The sequence below is a fragment of the Malaclemys terrapin genome, chromosome 3, assembly GCF_027887155.1.
Source record: "Malaclemys terrapin pileata isolate rMalTer1 chromosome 3, rMalTer1.hap1, whole genome shotgun sequence".
NCBI lineage: Eukaryota > Metazoa > Chordata > Testudines > Emydidae > Malaclemys > Malaclemys terrapin.
The window spans coordinates 7,666,084-7,693,773 of NC_071507.1; the positions used below are offsets into that span (position 1 = coordinate 7,666,084).

The window sequence follows — 27,690 nt, forward strand, 5'->3', positions numbered from 1 at the left end:
GTGGGACATGAACAGTAGCCCTTCCCTGCCTCGCAGAGTTGTTGTGAGAATAAATATATTAGTGATTGTGAAGCCCATTGAGCTCTGCTGATGCAAAGTGCTATATTAGAGATAGGTTTCATTAGTAAGCTGCAAATCTCCAAGTACTTCAGGTGCCCATTTGTTCCCCAATAGACGTCACCCCATTTCCAGAACTGCCACTCTTCAAACCACTTAAGCTGAAAACGTCATATCATTTAAATTTCAAACACCACACCATTTAAATACAAAAGAATGATGCATATCGGACCAAATGTCTCTGTGTAAGTGAACTGACTTAAATCGATTTTACACCAAGATTGGTTTTGGCCTAATCTGTATTTTTGATCATCAGTGTTTAAAAAGCATAATCCAACATGCTGGTATTTCTGTAGATATAATCCCATTAAGAAGTTATAATTGTGTTAAAATAGTTGGGGATAACTCCTCACAATCCCCTGGAAGGTAAGTAAGTGTCTTTACCCTCATTCTGCATCTGTAGCAAGGCAGAGACATTTAGGGCCCAATTCAGTGTTGCCGGGTCTTACAATTTTATCACGAGCCTTACAGTATTTGAAGATTCATATTAATAAAGTGCTCTGAAGATGAAAACTCTCAGTATGATTAATATGTGCAACCTGTTCTCCTGATCATGTCATGTCAAAGTTCCATTGATTTCAAGGGGAACAGATCCAAGCCCATTGTTACTACAGTGAATTTTTTGTGTCTGCTTTGTGCTGTGTTTATTGATTCCTAATTTTTGTTTTTACAACTCTTTTTAAAAAATTGCAATGTGGAAATTCTGTAAGAGTTAAAATTTCTCAAAAGCCAAAAAGAAGAGAGATTTGTAAAAACCACCATTACAGGATGCAAAGGGATTTATGTCCTTTGCTTTGATTAAATCTAGGTCATAAGGGAAGATTAGGAGAAATACTGCAGCAGAAGAATGAGAGAGAGAGAGAGAGAGAGAGATTATTTTTAGTGTAAAATTGACAAAGCTGGAATCATTTTTTTGTTTGCTTGTTTTTAAAAACAGCCTTAAAAAATTCAGCATTTTCAGTGAACTTGCAGGTAGAACTCATTAGAATTCTAAAGGAGAAAAGTTCTTTACAAAGCAATCGACATTATGGGCCTAGAAGGGAATCCTGGTGAGAGGACACCCATCTATGCCAGAATAGCTAACAGCACAATGGGCAGGTACTTGGGTTATGGGAGACCCAGGTGCAAGTCCCTACTCTACTTGATTGAGACCACGGACTTGAACCTGGGTGTTTTCAGATACTTAGAAGAAAGGAATTGCAAGTATAAACCATGAGACTGATGAATTTATCTAAGGGTAGGCCATCCCAATAATGCCAGCTGTCGTTGATGATTTCATAGGGAGTGCTACTTAAAATTCAGTGGCACTGTATGGCTCTCCCAATCTACCTCTAGAGCTTTCAAACAGGGCTTAAATGGGATTTGCCTGGTGTATAAGCCTTGCGCTGGCCTGAACTTAACCTTAAGTGAATGTAGCGCCCGTGAATGGTGCTGGATTGACAGCCCCTGCAGGATGCAGAATTCGATCCCCCAAACGTATGAAAGCATGAGTACTGGCATTACAAGTGTCTCTCCAGCATGCCCCAAACCTGCCAGGGAGGAGCAATCTGCAGGCATGAGCGCATAGTTCAGCTTCCACCTCCATGCAGTCCGTGGCCTCTCTACTGACATGGGCAACATGGAGACTTACGATGATGTTTTAACCCGGTTCTCTCTCACTTCAGGTTGATGCTTGCTCACCTGAGTAGTTCTTGCTCAGGTGAGTAGTCCCAAGTCAATGGAATTACTCACCTGAGTAAGAGATGCCCAGGAGAGTAAGAGTTTGCAGGATCAGAGCAATGGATGATCAACAACATTGAAATATACAGGCGCCACTCCAGGGGTTGCAGCGCTGCTCCCCCAGTACGGGTACTGCTAAGGGAAAAACTTCCGGCACCGGTGCATGTGGCGAGCACGCACACCTATAGCGGAATATACATGAGCAATCACTCGAAGAAGAACTCCGATTTCAAACTGGGGCAGACAGGGCTCCCTTAGCCTCTTTTAGGCAAGTCTGCGTAGGAGAAGGACAACTGTGATTTCAACAATCTGATACCTTAAATGAAGTTACCCACAATTCGCAATGCTGGATTAATTGATGACAGGACGTTGCAGGCATGACATGACCAGGCTGGGATTAATGGAGGAACATGCCAGGGACAGGACTGAGTGGTAATGCTGTCCTATGCTCCTTCTCTGTAAAGATGCCTTAGAGTGAGAAGATTCCTCAAGACTTGGCACTTGTCAATGGCACCCTCTTTACCCTTTCCCATCGTACAAGAAGAAGGCAATTAAATTAAAGGGCAACAAGTTTCAAACTGGTTAAAGGAAACTTTTAAAGTGATGATTAAAAATAACACATAATTAATCTGTGGAATTTACTGTCACAAGAGATCGCTGAGGACTGACTGGGGGCGGGTCCCTTCACCTTGGTCCCTTTCCCTAGGTGGTTATTAACGGCCAGGAAATGCCCTTCCCATCAGTCAGAGCTGAGATTATAAATCACAAAGATATGACAACGGAAAGAGAAGATAATATAATTACTTTCTGTGGGGCCTGATACTCTGAGATGCTGAGTGACTCTGGGAAGGGTGCTCGGTTCCCATTGAAGGCAATGGGTGTTGAGGGAGCTCAGTACTCTACAAAATCGGGATGTGGGTGTTGAGGAGTTGGACTGATGTTGCCCTGGATGTGGTGCTGGGTTTACAGTACTGGCCTATCCTAGTAGTAAGCCCAGGAACCAAATTCTGATGCAACGTACATGATGGGGTAAGCTGCAGGTCCGTGAGTCGGTATGTGGACAACAGGGTTGGGTTGTAGCAGGACAAGCAAACAACATGGTGTAGGACAGTGGTCCCCAACTTTTTCGTCTGGCGCCCACCAAACGACGAGCCACCGCAGACCATCCGCCGAAATGCCGCTGAGAAGCGGCAACATCAATAGGTGTTAATAGGTGAAAATCGGTGGCATTTTGGCGGCGACGCCTCTGGATGACGCTGCTTGTCAGTGGCATTTCAGCGGATGCTCATCCACCGGCCAGTATACGGGTGCACATAGATGCCCCGGCGGGCGCCATGGCACCCGCAGGCACCGCGTTGGGGACCCCTGGTGTAGGATAAAGCAGGTCCTATATTATCTGATTCCTTCTTACACCCTCATTTTAGCTGTTTTTCTCCTGCTCCAGCTCCAATCTTCTGCCCTTGGCCTATAAGTTGCATTTACACCAACCTACCAACCCTCATCCCATATCAGCTCTGGATTTGACCCAGTAGAATAACCAACACGAAAGCAAAGTTGCAGTAGGCTAAGAGTAAACTGGTTAAACAACAGAACAACAGTTTCACAGCTTTGGATGATTTTGTTAGTAGCTTAAAAAAAAGCCTCATCCACCTCTTCCACCTGGTTAGGTGGCCTGTAGTAGACTCCTAGCATGACATCACCCTTGTTTTTTACCCCTTTTAGCCTAACCCAGAGACTCTCAACCCTTCCGTCTCCTATGTCCATCTCTACCTCAGTCCAAGTGTGTACATTTTTAATATATAAGGCAACACCTCCTCCCTTTTCCCCCGTCTATCCTTCCTGAGCAAGCTGTTCCCATCCACACCAACATTCCAATCATGTGTATTATCCCACCAAGTTTCAGTGATGCCAACAATGTCATAGTTGTATTTATTTATTAGCACTTCCAGTTCTTCCTGCTTACTACCCATACTTCTCCCATTTGTATATAGGCATCTAAGATACTGGTTTGATCTTGCCTCCCAGTTTTGTCCTGACCCTCCTTTCTCTCTGCCAATATAGCCCACACTCCCTCTCATTTCCGACCCATCTCCCAGGTCTCCATGTTCCGCACTTACCAGTGGGAATCCCACCTACCTCCAAAGCTTTGCACTGTGACATTCTACTAATAGGTGGGAGGCCCATCAGACACAGCTCCCACGTTGAATACTGCAAAGTAACATGGTCCTTCCATGCTCTGCGATGCCTCTGCAATACTTCTTGTTCATACCTAGGTAGGACCAGAGCCAGGAATCACACCTCAGTCCATCACATGGTAGTACAAAGCACCACACATGGCTACCAACCTACAGAACTTATCTTATAAAGGAACGTGTAATCCAGCACTGGATGAAAGTGACTTGCTGCTTGAGGGGCTGAACGCTTGTGACTTTCATTGACATCAACATGGAGCTGTGGGTGCTCTGCACCTCTTGGGATGAAGCCAAGCGGTTACATTTGTTGCATATCACTAGTTTGGAATAAAGATGGCAATCCAGAGGGATGGAGCTGAAGATTTAGCAGCGGGTCAGCAAGGGTGTTTTTATAGCAATATAAATAAAATGTTCCTCCACATGGCAACAGCCCCTATAAAACACCCAGCCTGGGTTATGGGTTTGATGCAGAAGTGAAGTGTTTATTGTTCACCACACTAAAGCAGTATAAGAATTTCATTGGCAAATGTACTCAATTCTTCTTGCCAGAGTTCTCAGGCCTAACTTGGCCCATTTCATTTTGTTGAAGGGGGGGGGAATTACATAGACTTAATTGAAATTAAATCTTCATTACTTGCAGGGAGCAGAATCAAGGCCCCGAGCTGGATTTTGCTGCCCATATTTCTTTCAGATCCAGAGGGGGGGTACATCCTCAGCTGCAGACAGCAGCTGCTGGAATGGGACGTACTTGTGTCTTTATTTTCCTATCAGCATTACAAGATGGCAGTTGGCATCGTTCATCTTGGGAGTCCGGAGACCCAGGGCCGGTGCTTCCATTTAGGCGATCTAAGCGGTTGCCTAGGGCGCCAGGATTTGGGGGGGCGGCAATTCGGCTGCGGGGGGGGGGTGTCCTTCCGTGCTCCAGGTCTTCAGTGGCAATTCTGCGGCAGGTCCTTCACTCGCTCCTGGACCCGCCGCCGAAGTGTCCAGAAGACCGGGAGCGCGGAAGGACCCCCCCCCCGCTGCAGAATTGCCGGCGACGACCGGGAGCACGGAAGGACCCCCGCCTAGGGCGCCAAAAACCCTGGTGCCGCTCCTGTGGAGACCTGCAATAATCCAGTAACCTATTAAAGGCGCCTGGAATGTCACAAACTCATGAAGTATCATTTGGGTCAGGAACCCGTCAGTAAATCGAACCTTCCTCAAAGACAGGCTTTCCCTTCTGTAACCAGGCTAATTCATCAGGCTTCATTTCACTGTCAGGATCCATTAGGTGTTCAGAACAAGGATAGATACGGATGGAGAAGGCATTCATGGAAGGCCCGGAGAAGGTGGATGGAGCGGTTCATATGAACAGAACAGACGGGCATCCATCAGGGCCAGATTTTCAAAGGCGCTCCAAATCCATGATCACAGCTAGAGTTTGTTGCATGAAAGTGTCATATTTGGGGGAGGAAACTGCACATAATAGTGAATGAAGTCAATGGAGCTCTATTAATTTACACCAGCTGAGGATCTGGCCTTTGAATGTTAGTTTCTCTTTTACATGCCTGTTAAGACTGGATTTCAGGACTGTTTCTCTAGACACAGTTGATGGCATCATACAACCCATATCAGAGCTTGGGTCCTGGAACCCTGGATCAGCTCCCTCATGATGGCAGGTGTGCTTGTTAACACCAGCCAGGCCACAATGGGGGGCTGAAGTGGCAGGGGGAAATGAGGGACTGGGAAAGGAGAAGTCCTGTAGGGAAGCCCCTGGGAACAGCCAAACATGGGGAATGAGTTTACATGGAAGGTGACGTTTTGCCATTATATGGGTACCAACTGAGCCAAATCACAGGAAAGAGAGATCATGTAAGAGGTGGTCGCACAGATACACCTTCCTCAAGGCCCTTGGATGCTCTGAGAGCAGTGAAAAATGGTCTTAGAGTAAATGAGAATCAGGCCCTTACCGTCTAGAATAGGGTGGGAACGTGACTGGCTTGCAGGCGTCCAGAAGAGAACCTATGGTTGTAAAGCCACAGGGCTCTTGAGGAGACCCACAGCCAGAGTGCCCTGTCCCAAAGAGACATCTCTCTCTGTACAGTGTACACCGAACTCCCCGCCACGCAGAGGAGAATCTATCTGGCAATTGAGCTATGCCTGTTGCCTGTTCAGTTCCCTTGGGGAATGTTATTAGTGCTTTAAGGTGAAAAGGGGAGAGGGTGTCACGGGCGGGAGGGGGGCAGCAGCAGGGTGAGGAGGCGAGCGCGAGTCAGCTGCACAGCAGGTGGGGGGGTCTCGTGGCGGGCGGGGAAAGGGTCTGGTGGGGGGGTGAGGAGGTGAGCAGCAGGTGGGCAAGCGGCAAGCAGGTGGGGGAGGAGGCGATCAGCAGGTGGGCGAGGAGGCGATCAGCAGGTGGGCGAGCGGCAGGCAGGTGAGGGAGGAGGCGATCAGCAGGTGGGCGAGCGGCAGGCAGGTGGGGGAGGAGGTGAGCAGAGGGAGGGTTTCGGGGGGCTGAAGAGGTGAGTGGTGACTAAGTGGTGGGTGGGGCTGGAGCAGGGGTGGAGTGTGGGCGGGGCTGTGGATGGAAGAGGCAGGACAAGGAGCTCACCTCCCCCAGGGGAAGTTTCACCCAGTGCCCATGGCTGTTCCCCAGTAGAACTCCCAGGAAGGGCGGTAGAGCAAGTGGGATGATAGCTCGGTGCATGACATGAGCTTAGCTCATTAGGTTGCTGCATATTAATGTGACTGTGCTAAGAGGGAACAAAACCAGCTGGCTGATCTTATAAAGATGAAGGTTTCCTTGTAGTCCTTTCAGGGTTGCTCTATTAACCAAGCACATAAAAGCTTTTCTTGTGCAGAAAAAGACTTTCTAGGAATTGCCAGACTGGATTAGAGCCAAAGTCCATCTAGTCCTGTATCCTGTCTCTGCAATATCCTGTCACCAGATGCTTCCATGGAAGGTGCAAGAAACTCTTCAGTGCACAATTATGGGATAAACTGCCCCCAGGAAAGTTTCCTCCTGACCTTATCAGTTAGAGGTTCGACTGTGCCCTGAAGCATGAGGGTTTCTCCCTTCTAAACTCTTCTGGGATTTAATCCTTACTTTTGTAACTGTGGTTATTCTTGTTTTCCATATAAATATCCATTCCTTTTATGAATGCTGCTAAGCTCTTGGTTTCAATGGCACCTTATAGCAATGATTTCCAGAGACTAGTCATGCAGCTTGTGAAAAAAGATTGCCTTGAATCCATTTCAAATGTGCCACCTTTCCATGGTATTGAATGCTCCCTGGCCTCCGTACTATGAGACAGAGTGAATAGACATTCCCAAGCTACCTTCTCCGTGTCGTCCATTTTTCTCTCTACCTCTGTTGTGGCCCCTCCCTAACGTAAACAGACACACTTTTTCTGATCTTTTATAAGACAGCATCACTTGTTATTCTCATTGGCTGTCTCTGAACCCCCTAAGACTTGAAATAGGGTGAGGAGTACTGCATATGCTATTCCAGGTGATGAGTACTAGTGGTTTAGGTCATCCCACTATAATTCCATTAAGGAATGGGTCGGAAGCTAATAATCATCCTAATGTTTTGTTTGACTGCTGCTTCACTGAGCTTCGCACCGTGATACCCAGACCTTTCCCTGAGTTGACAGAGTTAGTTTAGGGCCTGGTAAGGTGTATGAACAGATCAAATTATTCCCTTCTATCTGAATTCCTTTGCATTTTGTACCACCAATTCTCATCCACTCTCTCTCTCCTCTGATCTGAGCTTCTCTTTCTAGTTCAGATCCCCAGAGCATTACTTGTTGCTGTTCTGCCCTTTTGCACCTCTTCCCTGGCATAATATTTAGCTCCCCAGGTAAATTCAGATCGGAATAGCAGGCAGACTGCTGTACATTGTTAATTACCCTTTGTCACCACTTGATGGCAGCATCACATTGGTCACTTTCAAGGAAGCCACCCTGCTGTAGATCAGGGGTAGGCAACCTATGGCACATGTGCTGAAGGCGGCACGCGAGCTGATTTTCAGTGGCACTCACACTGCCCGGGTCCTGGCTACCGATCCGGGGGGCTCTGCATTTTAATTTAATTTTAAATGAAGCTTCGGAAACATTTTAAAAACCTTATTTACTTTCCATACAACAATAGTTTAGTTATATATTATAGACTTATAGAAAGAGTCAGTCTAAAAACGTTAAAATGTATTACTGGCATGCGAAACCTTAAATCAGAGTGAATAAATGACGACTCGGCACTGCACTTCTGAAAGGTTGCCAATCCCTGCTGTAGATGTTTTGAACACATGGGAAGGGAAGCTCACAGGGGTTTACCATATTCCCTGGCAAAACAAGGGCCTCCCTGGATTTCTGGAGTCTCCGAGCATGGAGGGAAAAGGACAGGACAACTCTCAAACAAAGCAAGAGACAATATTAGTGTCAGGCTGGGTTGCTTACTACATTAACCCTGTCAGGGCATGCCCATGATTGTAAATCAAGGGGCAGGATGGACAACATGGGCCAAATTATCAAGTGCTCTCAGCACCCACCGCTGGGGCAAGATTTTCAGATATTTTCAGATATTTAGGCCCCAGGGCCAGGATTTCCAAAATAGCCTAAGGAGTTAGGTGCCCAACTCCCACTGAATTTCAATGGGACGTGGGGATGGAATTTTCAAAAGTGCCGAGCTGATAGGGGCACACGTGCCACTGAAAGTCAATGGGCCTCGCACAGTTCAATCACAGAGGTGCTTTTGAAAATCCCACAAAGTATCTAACTCCCTTAGGCGCCTTTGAAAATCCCAAGCTTAGATTTTCCAATGTGCTCGGCATTGAGCAGCTCTCACTGTGACACTTATGGCCAGATTTTCCAAAAAGCCCAGCACCCAACCACTGCACTTTTTGGGATGTCTGGCCCGGATTATGCTGGCTGATGCCGAGCCCATCTGAAGATCTGGTCCCATAGGAATTGCCGTAATGGAACAAGCCAAAGAGCTGTCTAGTCTGGAGTCCGTATCTTGTCTCCAGCCATGTCAAGAACCAGATGGCTTAGCGGACGCTGTAAATTCCCTTATTGTGCAATATTATACTGAGGCATTGTAAGGGATGAGCGTCCTTTCAAAACTTCAGCTGCTGATCCATTTATGCCCCGCAGCACAGCGCTCTTCTCATTTTCCTCCTAATTCAGGGAACTGCAGATATTCTTCTGACTCATCTGTCTCTAAACCCTTTTTTAAAAATCATCATCCTGAGCTCTTCTGATTAGTCTCATGTGGCAGGAGAGCCCACAAGTTAACAACACCTGCCCTTCGCAAGAATTCCCCTCTTGGGGTTTTGTAATATGTGGTGCCTGGTAGAGTCATGTCCCCTGTTCTGTCATATGAAACAACGCATGGAAAGGGAACAATGACTCATGCACATAGGGGGGTTAGCTGCATTCGTTGAAACCGTCAGGGGCTGTCTTGACTAGGTGAAGGGTTTGTCTCAGCTTGCCTTCAAAGGTGTTAGCTGTTAAAGGTGTTCAAACTAACACACTGTAAGACTCGAAGGGTTTGCCTACCCCAAAGATTGTATTCCCTTCACTGATAGCTGTATATTTAAAATGGTACAACCCCCAAGTGTGGATGTCATCATGCCAGTAGAAAAGGTGCTTTATAAGGCCATGTCTACACTAGGGGGAGTCCAGTGGTATAGAGTCAGTGCCGTAGCTATGTGGCATAACCCCATAGTGTAGACACAGCCTACATTGATGGAAGGGGGCTTCCCACCAATATAGGAACGTCACCTCCCCAAGGAATGGTAGCCAGCTCAACGGACGCATTCTCAACAGTGCCTAAACCCAGTCTTGCACCACAAACTGCATTGTCCACTTGTGGAGGCTGCTGTAATGTGACCCAGGGAGGTGGCCAGAAGGCCCAGGGGAGGCTTGAAGACACCTTTGCCCTCCCTGCCCATGGACCGCGCTGTCTCTGCTGCAGCCAACACAGAATCTCAGCCCCTCTTTCTCTTTGTAAACCAGGCCCGTCTGATCTGGAGTCACCAAGCAACCATAAGCAGGGAATCCTCACACTGCCGTGTTTGTTTTTCCGACCCAGAGTAGACTGCACTTCAAAGGGTGAAGGCTGCGGTCGGATTCCCTCACAGCCATTTACAAATCTATTCTCTCCTTAATCCCGCTTTTGGAGCGGGCTGTCTTCCAACAGGCTGGCTCAAGTTGATGTTCTTTCAACATAGCAGAGGAGCGATCCTTTAAGCTGATTTACTAATGGTGGGGAAAAAATACCTTCGCTTAGCAAAAAGCTGCGGGATTTCCTCTATTTGTGGTTCAAGCAATCTGATGCTCATCGGAGACATTCTGTTCTGATTAAAACACCATTGGGACTGCATTTTCACACATTGCAATAACCATTTTGATTAGCAGAGGTTGCACACACTGTGACGGGTTGGATCACAGAAACCCTCTGGGGGTTGCCACCTGATGTGCCAAGACTACTTCTTGTCCTGCTTTCCTTCCCTGCCAGCTTGGGACTTCAGTGCCCTGTCTGGTTTATGCCAGACCCGCTAGCCTGCTGCAAACCCAGACCCAGGTCTGAACCACGTCCCCTAACAGCTGCAGGCTTAATTGAAAGCAGCTTACAGAAGTGTTCTTGCCTTTAACACTCAGCCAACCCCCAATGGGGTCCAAACCCCAAATAAATCTGTTTTACCCTGTATAAAGCTTATACAGGGTAAACTCATAAATTGTCTGCCCTCTATAACACTGATAGAGAGATATGCACAGCTGTTTGCCCCCCCCAAGGTATTAATACATACTCTGTGTCTGTTTTAGAGACAGGGCACACAATTCTTCTATATTTGCCGAACTTCAGTGGCTATCACTCCCACAGCGGATGGTGCTGTGGCGATAAAAACGAGAGAGCACATTTGGAGAAGAATGAGTGAATGCTGCAGACAGCACATAAAAAAAAAATCGCAGGATGCTGCAGACATTCGTTGACCAGCTACACGTGGTAGAGAGCCCCTTCTGGACCTGAGCGATGAGCACTGACTAGTGGGATTGCAGCGTGAAGCTGATCTGGGGTGATCAGCAGCAGCTGCCGGATTTTCAGATGTGCAAGGCCACGTTCCCGGATCTGTGAGCGGAGCCTGCCCCAGCCCTCCAGCATAGATAAACCACGAAAGCTTATGCTCTAATAAATTTGTTAGTCTCTAAGGTGCCACAAGTACTCCTGTTCTTTTTGCGGATACAGACTAACACGGCTGCTACTCTGAAACCAGAATGAGAGTTTCTTTGACAGGTGGTGATCACACTCTGGGAGCTTACAATCCCGGACTACTATCGGTCTGTGAGCAAACAGTTTAGGGTTGGAAAGTCCACAGAGGGGGTAATTGTCATCCAGGTGTGCAGGGCCATTTAGTTACTGACCACAGGTTCTGCGGATGCTGGTGGATCACTGGGAATATTTTACTGATACTACCATTGGCTGGTCAAGGAAGGGGCATGATGTGCACATCTTTAGGAATACTGGACTATTCCAACAGATGCAACCAGGGACATTCTTCCTGGACTGGCACATTCACACAGGTGGGATTGAAATATCAACAGTGATTCTGGGGAGTCCAGCCTGCCTTTTGCTTCCCTGGCTCAAGAAACTGGATGTGTAGATTTTCTTTGGTGCAACGGTTAATTTCAGAAAAAGTGGGAGAAGGATTGGGGGGGAAAAGATGAGTTGTGACAACACAACATTGTGATATAACAATTAAAAACACCCTAAAAATAGTGACCCTCTGTTAATCATACGTGATCCTTGCACAGGCATCAGGACCACAAAGATGCTGACCCATGGCAGAAGTAACTCCCACTGAGATCTATTAATAGGTTACCAGACAGCCTTGATCTTACATTAACATGTTGTCACTGTCATCTCTCTGAGGGCTCTCAGTTGCCTGGAGATTAATTTCTCCTCTCTGTGTTGAGACGAATATTTTAATAATGCATCACACACAGCATGGGTTCTTTATGCTTTGCTCTTGGGCTAACTTCTCTCGGCGGTCATTGGTAACGCTCACTCACCAGCTCTCTGAAAAGTAACGAAGTACGAATCAAAACGAAGCTGGGAAATGAATTCACTAATTTCAGCCCAGAGGCTGCAGTCCTAATAAATCTCATGCTTAATTAAGACAGATTGGAATTTTATCCCAGGCCTTTTCCATTGAAGTCCCAATATTTTCCCCTCTGAACAGTCTGTGGGGATATTTGGTTTGAGAAATAAGTAACATTTGTACCAAAAGTGTATCTATGTGTGCGTGTGCACACACACACACACACACACACACACGCACAGAGGGAAAAGCTCAGATTCCCAGGGAACACATACAGAAGGCAACATAAGGGCAATGGGCCATAGATCTTCAATAGGTGTAAATCAACATAGCCCCACTAACTTAAAGCCAATTTACCCCCGCTGGAGCTCTAGCTCATAAGAGAATTGCTATAAAGCAAGAGAGCCAGAATCCTGGGTCAAGTCAATGGGAGAGTTCACTGGGTTTTGCATCCGACCCCAGATCCTCCGCTCGTGTAAACTGGGGTAGCTCTATTGAAGTCAGCTGGAGCGACACTAATTTATACCAGCTGAGGACATGGCCCAAATTATTCAATGCATTGAGATAACTAAACCAAATCTAGTGTGTAGTGTCTAACAACCACAACAAGACACTAGGTTGCCAAGAAAGTGTCTAAATGCTAAACAGCTTCTCCGTCATACCCATGAAATACATACAAGGCAATAGAAATACTCCCTGCAGATGAATAGGAATTTGTTCACTTGCAACCGAGTTAGAATGAATGGATCAGAACAACTCCATTGATTTATGCCACCCCAACATGTGACCCAATATTGGTAATTTGAGCTCCATGGCTAAAAGACTGGATGAAAGGGGAAAATTATTTATTAACGATAATACTCATCATCTCCTCAGAGCAGCCTCAGTACTACAGGTTTATTTCAGCTGATGGCTGTGAAGTGCCATGTTTAGAATAATAGAATATCAGGGTTGGAAGGGACCTCAGGAGGTCATCTAGTCCAACCCCCTGCTCAAACAGATTTTTGCCCCAGATCCCTAAATGGCCCCCTCAAAGGATTGAACTCACAACCCTGGGTTGAGTAGGCAAATGCTCAGACCACTGAGCTATCCCTCCCCACTTTGCCGCATTGTAATGAAGGAGGAAATAGTACTATCTTTTTCTGCCCAGGTGGTAGCTCTGTTATGCATGCAATTCATGTCATGTGGACTATGCTTGCTCACATCTTCTTACTGTTCTCCTCAGCCCACAACTAACTCCAGGCTACTTCAGCTCAGTGTATATGAATGGATACAGGACCCTATCTGTACTGTGTGGTCCTGATTCCCCACATCCTTACACCAGCTGGTGGACCTTTAGTGTCACAAGTGCATACCTGTGTTGGCTCAGGGCTCTGGGGAAGGAGTGTTATTTACACTAGGGGAGGAGTGTCTTTAACACGACTCAGTGCTGGCTAAGCCACAGAATGCACTAGCCCTGTTCCCAGGGGAGGCTGCTCACAGGGGGAGAGATAGCTCAGTGGTTTGAGCATTGGCCTGCTAAACACAGGGTTGTGAGTTCAATCCTTGAGGGGGCCATTTAGGGATCTGGGGCAAAAATCTGTTTGGGGATTGGTCCTGCTTTGAGCACAGGGTTGGACTAGATGACCTCCTGAGGTCCCTTTCAACCCTGATATTCTGTGATTCTATGAAACTTTAACCCCTGAACAGATGTAAGGAGCCAGATCTTCAGCATCTCCTATGGTCTCTCTGCACTGCTGGAAGGGACCTTAACCCTGCCTGGGGCTGGCCAGGATTATGCTACCCCTGCCTCACTCTGACTGAAGGGGCATGCTGGGGAAGGAGATGATGTGGGACAGAGGACACTGCCCACTGGATGATCCTTGGTTGCAATACAGTCTCTATGGGACTACTCCAGCTGGCATGACTCAGGGCTTGTCTAGACGAACAGTTCGTACATGGCAAGTGGGAGTGTAAATCTACCATGCTCAGGTCCCTTTGAGTCGCTGCTTTCTGTGACACCCAATCAGGCATGCTTAATAGTGCACCGTTCATGGACAGCAATTCTCAAAGTTACATATTCAAGTATCCAAGACTGAGGTACTTCTGCCGTCATCCAGTCAAGGACCGGAAGGAATACCATGGGACTTAGCTAACCAATCCCAACTAAGCAATGCAACTCAAAATCCAGATTCTGAGTATCAAATACTCGCAATGAATTGCTTGCAATCAGCCCTGAGAGTAAAATATTTGACAAATGGATGGGTGCCAGTAGAACAACAAACATACTCGAGGAAAGGTGGGAAAACAGGCTAGGTTCTTTCACATCACTTAGTCATTGCATATTATTGGCTCAGCTCTAATGATCTGATACATCTTCCATGGGGCTCTAGGGGCGCCATTTGCATGGGGATGGACTAATGATCTAACGGGCCCCTTCATTCCCTGACTTCTATGATTTATAAGCAAACCCCCAGCTGACCAAAGAGGCATAGGCACAACCCACTCCAGAGCTTATCAATGCCATCCCTGGAGCTGGCTGGGTGAGTAGCTAGATTGTGGCTCAAGGCTGCTGTAGCGTTACCACCTCTGGTAGCAGTGTTGGCCCAGAGATGGGCTCCCACTCGACCACCAGGTCAGCCTTTTATCATCCCACTTAAAACTCAGCTAATGGGAACTGGAGAGGAAAATCCTGATTAACAGGGATTGAGGCTTCACCTTTTTATGTACTCCCCATTCCGAAGAGAGGGCTAGATCGTCAATTAGTGCAAATGAGTGTAGCTCCATTGAACTCAGGGGAGCTATGTTGATTTATGCCTGTGGAGGATGCACTGAAAAAACAAAACAAAACATTGCAGAATATGCAGCAAGGAAGCGATCCACTGAGCAGTGATAAGAATGCAGAACAGTCTCCTATTCCCTCCCTTGGGTTGGTTTTGCACATCCCAACACCTGAGCTGGTTTAAAAAACACAGGCAGACAGGATGGTGGAAACTCCCAGAGCTGCTAACACGGGTCCTCCAAACGGATTCCTCTACACCCGCATTGCTAACAACCTGCAACACAATTCACAGCAGATAGCCTTTCCTATTTATGATTTGCTCAAGACCAGAGGCACTTTTGGGGACCAATGATTTGTATTAACAGGCTGTTAATTGTCTTAGCTAGAATCGCAAAGAATATACAATGCTTTTGTACAGAACAAGAAATAAAATCTGAGAGGGCTCCCTCAAAGAATACCAGAACAAAGCAACACTATAATAATACCTGGTTGGAAATAAATATGCATCTTCTGAGAGCTAATCTTAGCGAAATCTACTGGGGGTGCTTCAATTTGTCATAACTATGCCAGGCTTCATCACTGTGCGCTACTAGCTAACGACTTTTAATGAAAACTCGGTGGAGGGAAAAAATATAATAATTAAAGTGAATTGAGCAATGCTAGGATAAATGACTATGGTGATAGATAGATAGATAGATATTACTGCCAGAGCTATTGTGCTCAAGAAGTATAAAAGACAAAATGCATTATTACATTGTAACTATTGCTATTAATATTACAGCAGCACCTACTACCTCAATCAAAACAAGGGCCCCAATGTGCTAGGTGCTGTACAAAAGTCCCTGTCCCAGAGAGTTTACGGTGTAAATCGACACGACAGACAAATGGTGGGAGACAGGAGTATTATTATCCCCATTTTACAGATGATGAACCGAGGCCCAGAGAAATTAGGATGAAGGTTTCCCAAAGTGCCTCGGGACATGGGCCTGAGAGGTACTTAGGTGCCAAACTCCCATTCATTTCAAAGACTTAGTACAAGACCCACTGATTTTCAGCTCTCAATGACTTATGATCGTAAGTCACTCGGGTGCTTTTGAAAACCCCATGGGAGCGACAGGGAGCTGCAGGGTGCTCAGCAGTTTTGAAAAGTCAGGCCATTTAGGTGCTTAAATATGGAGTTGGAAGGATCCCATTGAAAAAAGTCTTGGCACTTGGTCACATAGGGATAGGGTGACCAGATGTCCTAATTTTATAGGGACAGTCCTTATTTTGGGTTCTTTTTCTTATATAGGCTCCTATTACCCTCCACCCCCTGTCCCGATTTTTCACATTTGCTGTCTGGTCAGCCTACACACAGAGTCTGTTGTTGAATGGGAATAAATCCCAGATCTCTGTAGTCCCCTTTCAGTGTCTTAACCACGCTTCCCTGCCATTAGTGCGATTTATTATTTGTGTCCCAGCAGTGACCTTGTTGAAACATACATCCCAGACCAAACCTCCCGGCTCAAGAATGTTGCTTGGTTGGACTTTGATATCAAGTGGGGATGTGTAGTACTAGGAAGCAGACAGCTGTGTTGTCACCAGCTGAAATATTGAGGCTACTTCAGAATAAATGTCATTTGTAAACCGATCACAGAACATTAACAGAAACTGCATACAGACGCCCTGTGTTTTGTCTGTGTCTGCGTACAATGAACAATGAGAACAAACACACTGCATCCACAAGGCACTTGCAAGGCTTTAGAACAGTGGCTGTCCTTGGAGTAGTTGAAGTAGGATAAGCAGTGGATTTAAATGCAAAGAAAGAACAGAGAGACATGAGACTTCACAAGGTTTGCGGACAAGCTGGGTGCCATTTGTTATCCCAAAGCTCTGGGTGACATTGCAAGTCTCCTATCACAAATACACGTGTAACCCGTCTGCCAGGTGCCATCAGCAGCAACAAGGGCTGGGTTTGATATCTAGAGGTTCCTCTTAACAATACGAAACAGAACCGCCTCAAGCCCCCTCCCAGTAATCTGGGAAAACTGAACACTACCCCTGTGCGCCTCTTAGAGGCAATTCTTCCCCGCTCTACTAAAAGGGAAAGGGAACCAAGCATTAGTTTGGGAAAACACCATAACCACATTCAGTACAGTTCTGCTGCCCTTTCCTCACACAATCAGGATAACAACATTCCGTCACCCCTGCACTAAAGCGATTCGTAACCCAACCACAGCCAAAAGTGTTCATTCCGACAGAGCAGTTCCATCATGGTGCGTGCCTAGGCAGAGGAGACGTGACTATGCAAACACGGTCTGTTCCTGAAGTCTTTTGTCCCCACTCATTGCTAGATGTCAGGGGACAGCTCCTTCAGACCCTGCTTACACACGTCAATATGGTACCAGGTAAATAATCAGTCTATTCCTGTGCCAAATCTATCCCTGTGTAACTCCACTGATTTCAGTAGGGGTGGTGCCAGGGATGAATTCGGGCCTATGTGTTAATGCCTGCTGGAAAGCTAACACCACAATCTGATCATCTCACTCTCCAGGGAAGGCTTTTTGTTTTCTTTTATGCTTCTCCGGAGCAACAGAATGAGGGATTGTTTGCTTTGGACAGAAACCCCCTGAGAAGACAGCTCCGAGGCCTCAGATTTAGATTGTGCCTTCCTGCGCTCTGTTGCACACACCCACCTGACACAGACCATTACACATACCCCTGCCCTGCTCTGCTCTGGGATACCAGCAGGAGCCATTCAGTCCTCAGGGAATGATGGTCTGTGCAGGGTAATCCTGAATGCCTACACCGCAGTAAAACAGGCCCTTAGCCTGAGCCCTGCAAGCCCAAGTCAGCTGGCACAGGCCAGATGTGAGTATCTAATTGCAGTGTAGACATGCCATTAGTCTCGCTGTGCCTCAGTTCCCCATCTGTACAATGGGGATAATAGCACGGCCCTGCCTCACCGGGGTGTTGTGAGGATAAAAGCATACAAAATTATGAGATGTTACGGTAATAGGGGTATATAAATACCTAAGATAGACAGATAAAATACAAAATGAGTCAAGTTATATCAGGTACACTCTGATCGTTTGTAAGTAGAAGCTAAGGTAAAGCAAAAGAGGATGAGTGGATAGTACAGGAACAGGAGTGAAAGGGCAGACAGCCGGGGGAGAGAAATGGGACTGAAATTGCTTGTGATAAATTACACCAATTGAGGATCTGGTTCATTTGACTGAGTGGAGAGAAACAGAGAAATGAAATCACATTGAGTGGGCATTCATTCCCAGACAGCTGCTAGACCAAAAGTCTCTAGTTAAGAAACATTTAAATGTATCATTGTTAACGAACATCTTTACTGCTTTGCCATTAGGTGCTTCATGCCCTTAGGAACACCCTGGGCCGATTCTCAGCAGCTCAGCATCACCATTGTCAATGAAGCTAGGTTGATTTGTACTAGCTGAGGAGCTGGTCCTGAATTTCACGTCGTCTTCTTTAAGGAAACTCTAGTTCCTATGCCAGTAAACCAATTACCATCTATTATGTAACTACAAAGCTGGGTACATTGTTCTCAAAAGCCTGGCTGTGTAGCCTCGGGAATGGAGACATTCAAAGACCCTACAGAACTGCCAGCCTTTGATTCCACGGGCGGTTTAGCATTCTTGAGTGTTAATCTAAATGAGCTAAGAGTTCACCTTATTAAAACCAGGCTGATTGTTCAGGGTATCTGTATTTCCTTTGGGTGAAATAAGGACACGCATGCACTGTAAAGATGTTTTAACCCCCCGAACTCAAGAGAGTGGCTGGCCCAGTACAGGTTGCTGAGACAGGGATGTATTTTAGCACAGCTAAGAGGGCAGGTGATAGCTGGAGTGGATGCAGATGCTGTCTCTGAGGTTAGGGTTGCATCTGGAGCTGCCTCACTCAGCCCTACTTATCCATCTAAACCAATTTAAATCTTCCCTCGTCTTCGTTCTCACACTGGCTTCACTTCGTATCTGACTGAAAGCTAGTGTAGGTACTTACAGGGCCTCCATTACTGTAGTATCTGAGCAACTCTCATTCTTTAATGTCTTTATCCTCACAACACCTCTGAGAGGGAGGGAAGTGCTATCATCCCCATCGGCATCCAAAACCAGGGGCCTCCTACATTAAGTGCCCTCCTGGAAGTAATCTCGGCCACTCTCCTCTGTCGAATCCCACCTTAAGATTCATTTTTCCCCTGACACCAGTGAGAAGCCGGCCCTGAGCCAAGCAATAATGGTTAGGCAGGGCAGCGGCCAGGGTTTGGGCCTTCAGATGATTTGGAACCACTGAGCTCCGTACTTAACTAATTCACGTAACGGCTAGCTGGGCCACCTGGAGAACAGAGCAGCTACTGAGGCCTGAGGGGACGCGCTGCTTCATCAGCCTTCCCCGGCCCACAAGGCGGAGAAGGGAGCTCTCACCTGGGACGCTTACACAACCTGCCAGGAGCCGAGGCCAAAGGAGAGGGGTCAGGCTGCCTGGAGAGTGTTGCGAAAGTAACCTCGTCCTTGCAACTACTCATTGGACACCAGGGAGCCTTCCGATGCCTGAGCCGTAGCTCTGTGTGTGGGGGGGGCGTGGCACCAGGATGGGAACAAGGGGCATTCATGGCAATACATTAACACTAGAAGAGACTGTAAGGGACACTGCACGGCGTTCCTGGGACCCTGCCCGCGCCATTTCTTCGTTAGGAGTTATAGCCCCCCTCGTCCCTTAAAGTGGAGAAACTCCTGTCTGAGGGGCCTCCACGACCTGCCCCCGCCTCATCACCAGGCCCCCCGAGGATACTCACTGCAGCCCACCCACATGAAGGATACTCTGACACGAGTTCTACGAGGAGCTGAAGGAAACCCAGAGTTGAAGAGCCTCACCTTCGTCCAGGGACTTGGTCAGATTTTGCAAACAGGCAGTAGCCAGCCAGCCATCCTCTGGCTGGCGGGGAGCAGCCACAGGCACTGGGTCGGGGGGGGAGGGAGGAAGAAGAGGGTAAATTGGGGCCCAGATGGAGCCACCCCTCCCCCCATTAACCCCAGCTCCGGAACTGTGCACGGGAGGACCCCTCCCCCCACCACTGGGCACTAGTACCCAGGTGGTGCCTCCTCTCCCCCACCCTGTGTGGCCTTAGGGGAGAACAGCAGAGACGCCAACCGTAGGGACAGGAGCTGCCCAAGCAGGAGGCTCTGGACAGTCCAATCCGAACTCGGTGTGTGCTGTTCCTGCCTAGCACTGACTGGCCACTCGCTCCAAATCCCTTCACCCCCACTTTTTTTACTTCAGCTTCCTTCCACACCTGCCCCTCTGCTCCCCCACTGTGTCCCCTTCAGCCCCTTCCCATTTAGCGGAGCCCCTCCTAACCCCCCCCCCCCCCCAAAAAAAACCCAGCCCAAATAATAGAACTCGTATGACATTTGGCCGCACTGTTCACTCTGCTTGTGTGTTCTACCCCTGCACTCACCAATATAGTCCATCTGGTTTACCTAGACACTATTGCTTCCTTGGATTCCCGTCTGTGTCCAGCTGCTGTCTCTTGTTTTAAATCTGTATTTTAAACGATTGGGGGCAGGGACGGTCATTTTGTCCTGTTTGTACAGCACCTAGCACCTAGCACCCTGGCATTGTACACTGGCACAGCTGCTGATGCCCCCTAGGAGATCACAGCAGAGACTGGTGGAATAATGTAGGCATGCAGACCCGCGATGACCAGCAGTGGGTCCAGAAGTGGAGCACTGGAACCGATCCAAGAGGTGAATATAGCTGAACCACTTGATAATAGCGACCATAATATAATTCAATATATCGGGGGGCGGGGAGGGGGGAGACACCAAAGAATCCCACCACCTTAACATTTAGCTTCAGAAAGAGGAACTTCACAAAAACGAGGAAGCTAGTGAAATGGAAATTAAAAGGTACGGTCACAAAAGTTAAATGTCTGGAAGCTGCATGGGAACTTTTTAAAGACACCATAATAGAGGCTCATATTAAATGTATACCCCAAATTCAAAAGCATAGTAAGAGGACCAGAAAAGTGCCACCCTGGCTAAACAACAAAGTAAAAGAAGTGATTAGAGGCAAAAAAGGTAGCCTTTAAAAATCAGAAGTTAAATCCTACTGAGAAAAATAGAAAGGCACAAACTCTGGACAAGTCAAATGTAAAAGTGTAATTAGGAAGGGCAAAAAAAAATTTGAAGAGCAACTAGCCAAAGATTCAAAAACCTAACAGCAAAAAAATGTTTACGTACATCAAAAGCAGGAAGCCTTTTAAACAATGAATGGGGCCACAGGATGATGGAGGTTCTAAAGGAGAGCTCAAGGAAGATAAGCCTTTGCAGAGAAACTATATGATTTTTTTGCATCAGTCTTCACTGCAGAGGATGTGAGGGAGATTCCCACACCTGAGCCATTCTTTGCAGGTGACAAATCTGAGGAACTACCCTAGACAGAGGACCAAATTGATTAACAGTAATAAGTCATCAGGACCAGATGGGATTCCATGGTCAGGTTTTTTTGTCTGAACATAGGTGCAGGAGCCAAGAACAGTGTTGACATTGGTGATGCAACATGGCAGCATTTACGCATTGTCCTAACTAAGTGCTGCTGTGCATTGTTAAGCCATTCCAATCCTCGTTGGCAGAGCAACGCAAGATCCTACATTCAACTGTATGGCACCATGCGAGCAGAGGTACCTCTAGTGTCCCCCACTGCTGCCTACACATCACCAGCAACAGCTTAATATGCTGCTCTCTCATTGAAGGTACAGCTCAGCCTACACAAGCAATGAAACGTGCAACCCTCTAGTGTAGTTAGTACATCAGTTTGTAAATTATGTTGTATTGAAAACTGTGTTAACATTACAAGCTATCACTTTAAATTCTCTGGGTCTTCGAATCATGCAATCTGGGTCATCAGTCAGACTGTAAGAGAGCCAGTCTGGTGGGTTAACAAGCACTTGGGCATCTTTCAAGATAAATAATTAAATTAAGAACAACATTGTAAAATTTCATCACAATCTGCAGTCTTACAGATTTATGAATCTGGATCTGTGTAACTTCTGTACCAAACACCACTGCTATGATTTATTACTGAACAGTTGGCTTCAAACCAGTTTAAGTAGCTCATGAAAAAGAAAAATTAACAGCTGTTTTTAAATTCAGATTTATTTTTTTAAATAAAGGACAATTTCCAAGTAGTGTGCTGTTTGTGGAGGACAAAAGAAATTTAAATACTAGATATGCAAGACAAGCTGAAAGAAATCCTTTGCCTCAAACTATTCAGTGGTGCAGGCCCAAATACATATTTGCAATTGTTCATGTAATCAATTCTATGCAGCAATGACAGTATTTAAAGAGTATTATACAAGCTATCAATTTCATTGTCAATTTACAATAAGGGAAAAATAAATATTTGGGGTTTTTTATTATACATGAACACTTCAGTAAAAAGTTATAACTGTTGTGTTGCCATGACAGTATCTTACGAGGTACAAATTGAAGAACGTGCATACATATCTAACACGATTTTCTAAACTACAATTTTGGAATAAATTACAGAGGGCAGACATCAGCCAATAGAGGATAAGGATTATCTGAGAAATCAATTTTGAAAGCAAAGATCACAACTGTGACAGAATACAAAAGGTCAGTGGTCTGTAACATGTAGTAAGATGAACTGTAGATGGTAAAAACCTTATTTGAATATACCTACATATAAGGCTCATGGTTTTAGGCAACAAAGATTACGCGTTTTAATTCATCCTTGCTACCCTCCCACTCAACTAGCACCTCAAGGATGCAAGGACCACTGCAAACACCTATAAATTTCATGCTTAATATCCGAAGCATGCATTTTGTAGAATTTGTGTGTTATACACATTTGCTCTTTTAAGATTATTGTGCAACAATGAAGTTCTTAACCAATGAAAAATCTTTTTTTGTGTGTCTAAAGTTATTTGCAACGTTTTGAGGTTTGGCAGGGTTGTGCATGATTAATTAAAAGCTGTACTTGTGGTTGACCCTTAACTGCCATAAACAGACTTTATGCCATTCAGTTGGCTGGTAAAGAAAAAAAAATGGCAGCCTAAAGGTTTTAACAGAGCAAGAAAAATCAGTTCATGTGCACCACAGTTTCCTTAAAAAATATATATATATATACACACACATTTTAAGATGGCACAAAGGTTTTGTACAATTGGATGCATCAGTGCAAATACATGCTTATGAGGTACTAATTTATTCAGGCCAGATCTAATTATGCATACATTACAATCACTCCCCTAATCTGATGTCAGATTAGTACTGGAATCAAATCTATGACAAAATGCTACATCAGCAGTTTCAATATCATATCACAATAACCTCTAGAATTTCATCTTTGAAAGTACCACACCTCAGATTGCTCATTTTAGAAGACATGTTTGCACACTGTTACAGTACTTGGTTTCTATTTTAAGATTTTGAACTTGTGGATTGTGAGGATTTAAAAATTGTATATGTAAACTGGAACAATAATTATAACTGGCCTAACATTTTAACAGAATTTTAAATTCTAGCAAGTACTGTCATGGAATAGGAACATAGTTATTGCTCAAAAAAATGAAGGCATAGATGGCACTGCTCCAATAGTGAAAATTAAATACAGAAAGCAGAATCCTGCCTGGAGTCAGCCTATGCACACTTAAGCATTTGGTAAGTTATCTATGCCATTCGTTTCCATAAGGCTATTACGACATTTACACAGAGACAAGGTGCTAAAGTGGCTAACAGTGGGACATGTACAGAATTTCAGCTCTGGTAATTCTCTCTTTAGACGTTCCAGCTGCTCTACCTGGAATATATTTGGTTGTTCAGGCATCCAGTCATATATCCTGAATAAATGAGAAAAAAAGTCTAAGAAATGATGTTCTACAGAAATAATGCTACATAAAACTACTGTTAATTTCCATTTTCTCTGCTTAGAGTGAAATTAGGTAGCTAACACCTCTATAAATTAGTACATCTGTACTTAACACTTGAAACTTGTCTCTCTAAACCATATCCTGCAATAGAAAGTGGTAGTCCTTTATCAGCATGGTTAATAGTATGACTGGAGATGCTAAAAAGCAAGCAAACTATGACCACCAACATCCACTTATTCTTCTGAAGACATGACTTTACATTAATTAATACCGGTGTTGTATTAATTTAGATGGAATATATGATCCAAAGATATTAACATAACCCAGTCACTATCCAACATTAAACAGTGTTGGACAAGGTCCGGAGTTTGGTATGCAGAGATTTCAGCCAGCTTTGTACCATTGCAAACACCACTGAAAATCCTTTTAAACCTTCTTTTATTAAAGATAAAGAAGAGGAAAAACACTGTTATAGCATTTGAAATGTAAAGTAGTAAGAATGTTAAAATGAAAAACTATTTTCCTGTTCTTTTCTCATTAGCTGGAGAGAGTTTTCGCAGTAACCTCCAGCCCCTTGTTTGACAGTCCCTTTGAGCAGCAGTTCTCAACCCAGAGTCTGCGGCCCCATAGGGGGCTACAAGTCAGTTTCAGGGGGGTCCGTGAAGCAGAGCCAGCGTTAAACTGGCTGGAGCCCCGGAAGGCTGACATTATATATCCAAACAGTCCAAATTCAAGTTTGCTGTTGCAAATTATAAAAGTTTTTTTTTAAAAGAGCATTGTTCGTGTTTAAATAATCCCCACAGAAATTGCCACTGCATTCTATATTGGTCCAATTTTTAAGACAACTCACTGGCAGTAGTGTGGTAGAAGAGAGGTGTGTCTGTTCTTCTCCACTATCTCTTGAATGGCTCCTAACAGGATGAAACTCTAATGCCCTCAATGGACTTGCATCCTTTCCAATCTCCCAGAAACTCAGCAGTTCATTCCATTCTTCACTCAGTAGCTCCCAACTTTCATCTTTGCTTGTCAACTCACTTATTTAACCCCCAATAATTAGCTTTTTAAGAAGAGTTCATTTAGATATTAGTTAAGTATAAAATGTTGTACTTTAAAAGTCCAATTAAAGCTTTGTATTAAAAACTAGTTCAAGTGCCACCAATATCAAACACAAACTCACACAAAGGCATATCAGAGTGGTTCTGTGATCAATGTGATGTTCTGTTGTACTAGATACTGAAGCTCATGCAGTATAAAACTTAAGGGCCCAGTATCAGCCTTAGAAGGTGAAATTTCCTTGATTCACATATAGTTATAGGAGTATTTATATAAGAGTGTGTTCTAATACTGGGTGAAGTACACACAGTGTTTCAAGATCCTAGTGCCAAAGAATAAGACAGCAACAGTTTGGCTTTCCATTCCATTAAACATTTCCATCTGCTTTACTAAACACTATTAATACATCTACACTAGTTTTGTCAACTGGAATATTTTTCTTTTAAAATAAACGTTCAGGTCCAAAATACTCAGATACTGGGCTTTTCGGGAGTACCATTTATAATGCATTATAAAGCAGAAAGCTTGTAACCAAGGAAGCATGTAGCAACACAGTAGAGTAAATGATTGTTGAGCTCTGAAATAAATTTAAAGACTGATTCTTTAATATCTGTATTTCAGTTGCACCCATGGGCCCTAATCAGGATTTAAGACCCATCATGCTAGACTATGTCCATGTCCTTTAAAAAAAAATATATATTACAGTCCCAGGCAAATAACATAGGGACAGTGTGAAAGGGAAAATATCAAATATGTAAGTTTACACACAAACTAAATATAGTATTATTAAATGGCTTAAAAGTGAAGAAACCAGTATGACAGGCAGAAAGTCTTTTTAGGAAATATCTATATCTAATGTTTGTCATCATGCTATTTAGGTGCCAAATAGTAATTACACAGTAAACATCTTGTCAGTAGAATTATTACATGCAGATATTATATCTATCTGTATACTTACAATATCTGTCTTTTATTAAACATAGTTGAATATCAATTAATGTTCAACATTTATTAAACATTAGTTAATCTAATAAAACACTATTTAATTTTAATTTTACAGGAAGGCACTGCTAATTTACATGAACACTTAGGCGATTAAGGCCCCAAGTTTAGAATTTGTATAACATATTTACAGAACATATGTTGTTTTTTAAAAAGAAGTTAGTCCAATGAGTTTGGATTGAACATTCCCTTGTAGTATTTGCAACACAAATTCTACATCTTTGCATCAGTGCATGAGAATTAACTACACCGGGCTGCCAATAGTGCCTCATCTATGCTAAAGCTTCCATTTTTGTGAGTATACATGACAACAATAGTGAGAAATTAAGAAAATACTGTTAGGTGGGTGAGGCCCAAGCTGTAAGTTATGTAAAACAATTATGTACCAAAACTAATACTGGAAATGTTTTTCCTTGATGGTTTTAATCCCAATTAAAGTTTGATAGATTGTATGTATATATCCCACTGTGTTGGTTGCAACCTAAACACTGCAGTTTTGTGCTAGAATGCAAGAGCCAAAAATGAAACTTCAGTTTCGACAGCTTTACCAAAGTGAAAAAATAAATAAATGGTGAAAAGTATTTTTTTAATTTAGGTTTAATTAATACTTTCATATAGAAATTTGTTAAATTATTTTAATCATTAGCAAATTCTCTAACTTTTTAGCTATTAGTCACTTAATTTTCTGTGTCTCTGATTTCCCAGCTAGACTCCAGTTCTTTCCGGAGTATATAAGTACTTCTGTCCTCATCACCTCTTTACTGTAGTATCTCAGCACCTTGAAAACATTAATGAATTTTCAACATCCCTGTAAAATAAGCAAGTGCTAGCCTCTTTTCACAGCTGGGAAAGTTAGCAACTTGCCCAATGTCACAAGTTTGAAAGGAAAGAAGGATGGTTTTGTGGTTGGGTACTAGACCAGGACTCAAGAAATCTGGATTCACTTTCTGGCCCTCCCTCAGTCAGCAGATCCATTCCTAAGGGAATCCTCTCTATTAGGCCACCAGCTATAACAGTTGTTCCTCCATGTACTGTAACTACCTTTTAGCATGTTCAAGAAAGAATTACTATATAGCATTTATTTCCATAGCTAAGAGGCATTCATCTTCAGCTGCAGTTTAGGAACTGCTGCTGATTGAGGTGTTAAGTCCTTTCCATCAATGAGAGACTTTTAGGATAACAATTTCACCAGTACTTTTCCCTCCCAAGTTAGGCCTAGCCCTTTTCATAACTTCAGGACACAAAATAATCAGTCTTCTAGAATCAAAATGGTCAGTCAATATTAAAGACACAAGGTGGGTGAGGTAATATCTTTCACTGGACCAACTTCTGTTGGTGAGAGACGTTTTAGAGCTTACCCAGAGCGCTTCTTTACTAACTTGTCCACCAAATCATATTATAGGTGTGCAGGGGTGGTGTGCGCTCTCCAGGAAGCTATATGCAAGCCTCTCCTCTTACATCTTACTATTTCCTTACTTTAAAGGAGATATAGCATTCTACTGCAGAGTTGGAGAAGAGATGTTGTGACACTTTGGGGTTTGCCCACCCTTGACCTAGAATCTTCTAAAATTGAGTAGTAGAGGTTACTGGCTTGAGAGAACTGTGTCTAGCTCCTCTTGATGACAAGAGCAGTACTGATTACACAAGAATGTACAGTTTTGAAAGTCAATTTTACTAAACAGAACAATATCTGAAAATATTAAATACTTATTACACTTAGTTTTCAGTTAAGCAAACTTTCCCACATCTTGTATACAAAGTTTAAAAACCAATCAACAAAAATGCCAGTTACATGTTAGGGTATGTCTACACTGCCCATGTTACAGTACGGCTGCGGCAGCACTGTTACATGGGCAGCATAGTCATG

General features: G+C 44.5%; 1 protein-coding gene across 1 annotated transcript in view; it reads right to left on the bottom strand.

The window, feature by feature from the left end:
• Positions 1–22,014: 22,014 nt before the first annotated feature.
• The window catches only part of GPCPD1 (glycerophosphocholine phosphodiesterase 1), a 69,884-nt gene continuing 64,208 nt past the window's right edge, over positions 22,015–27,690 (bottom strand). Inside the window, exon 20 of the mRNA XM_054023008.1 lies at positions 22,015–23,738. Coding sequence (XP_053878983.1) covers positions 23,549–23,738 — 190 coding nt within the window. The 3' untranslated portion in view covers positions 22,015–23,548. The remainder of the gene's footprint in view (positions 23,739–27,690) is intronic.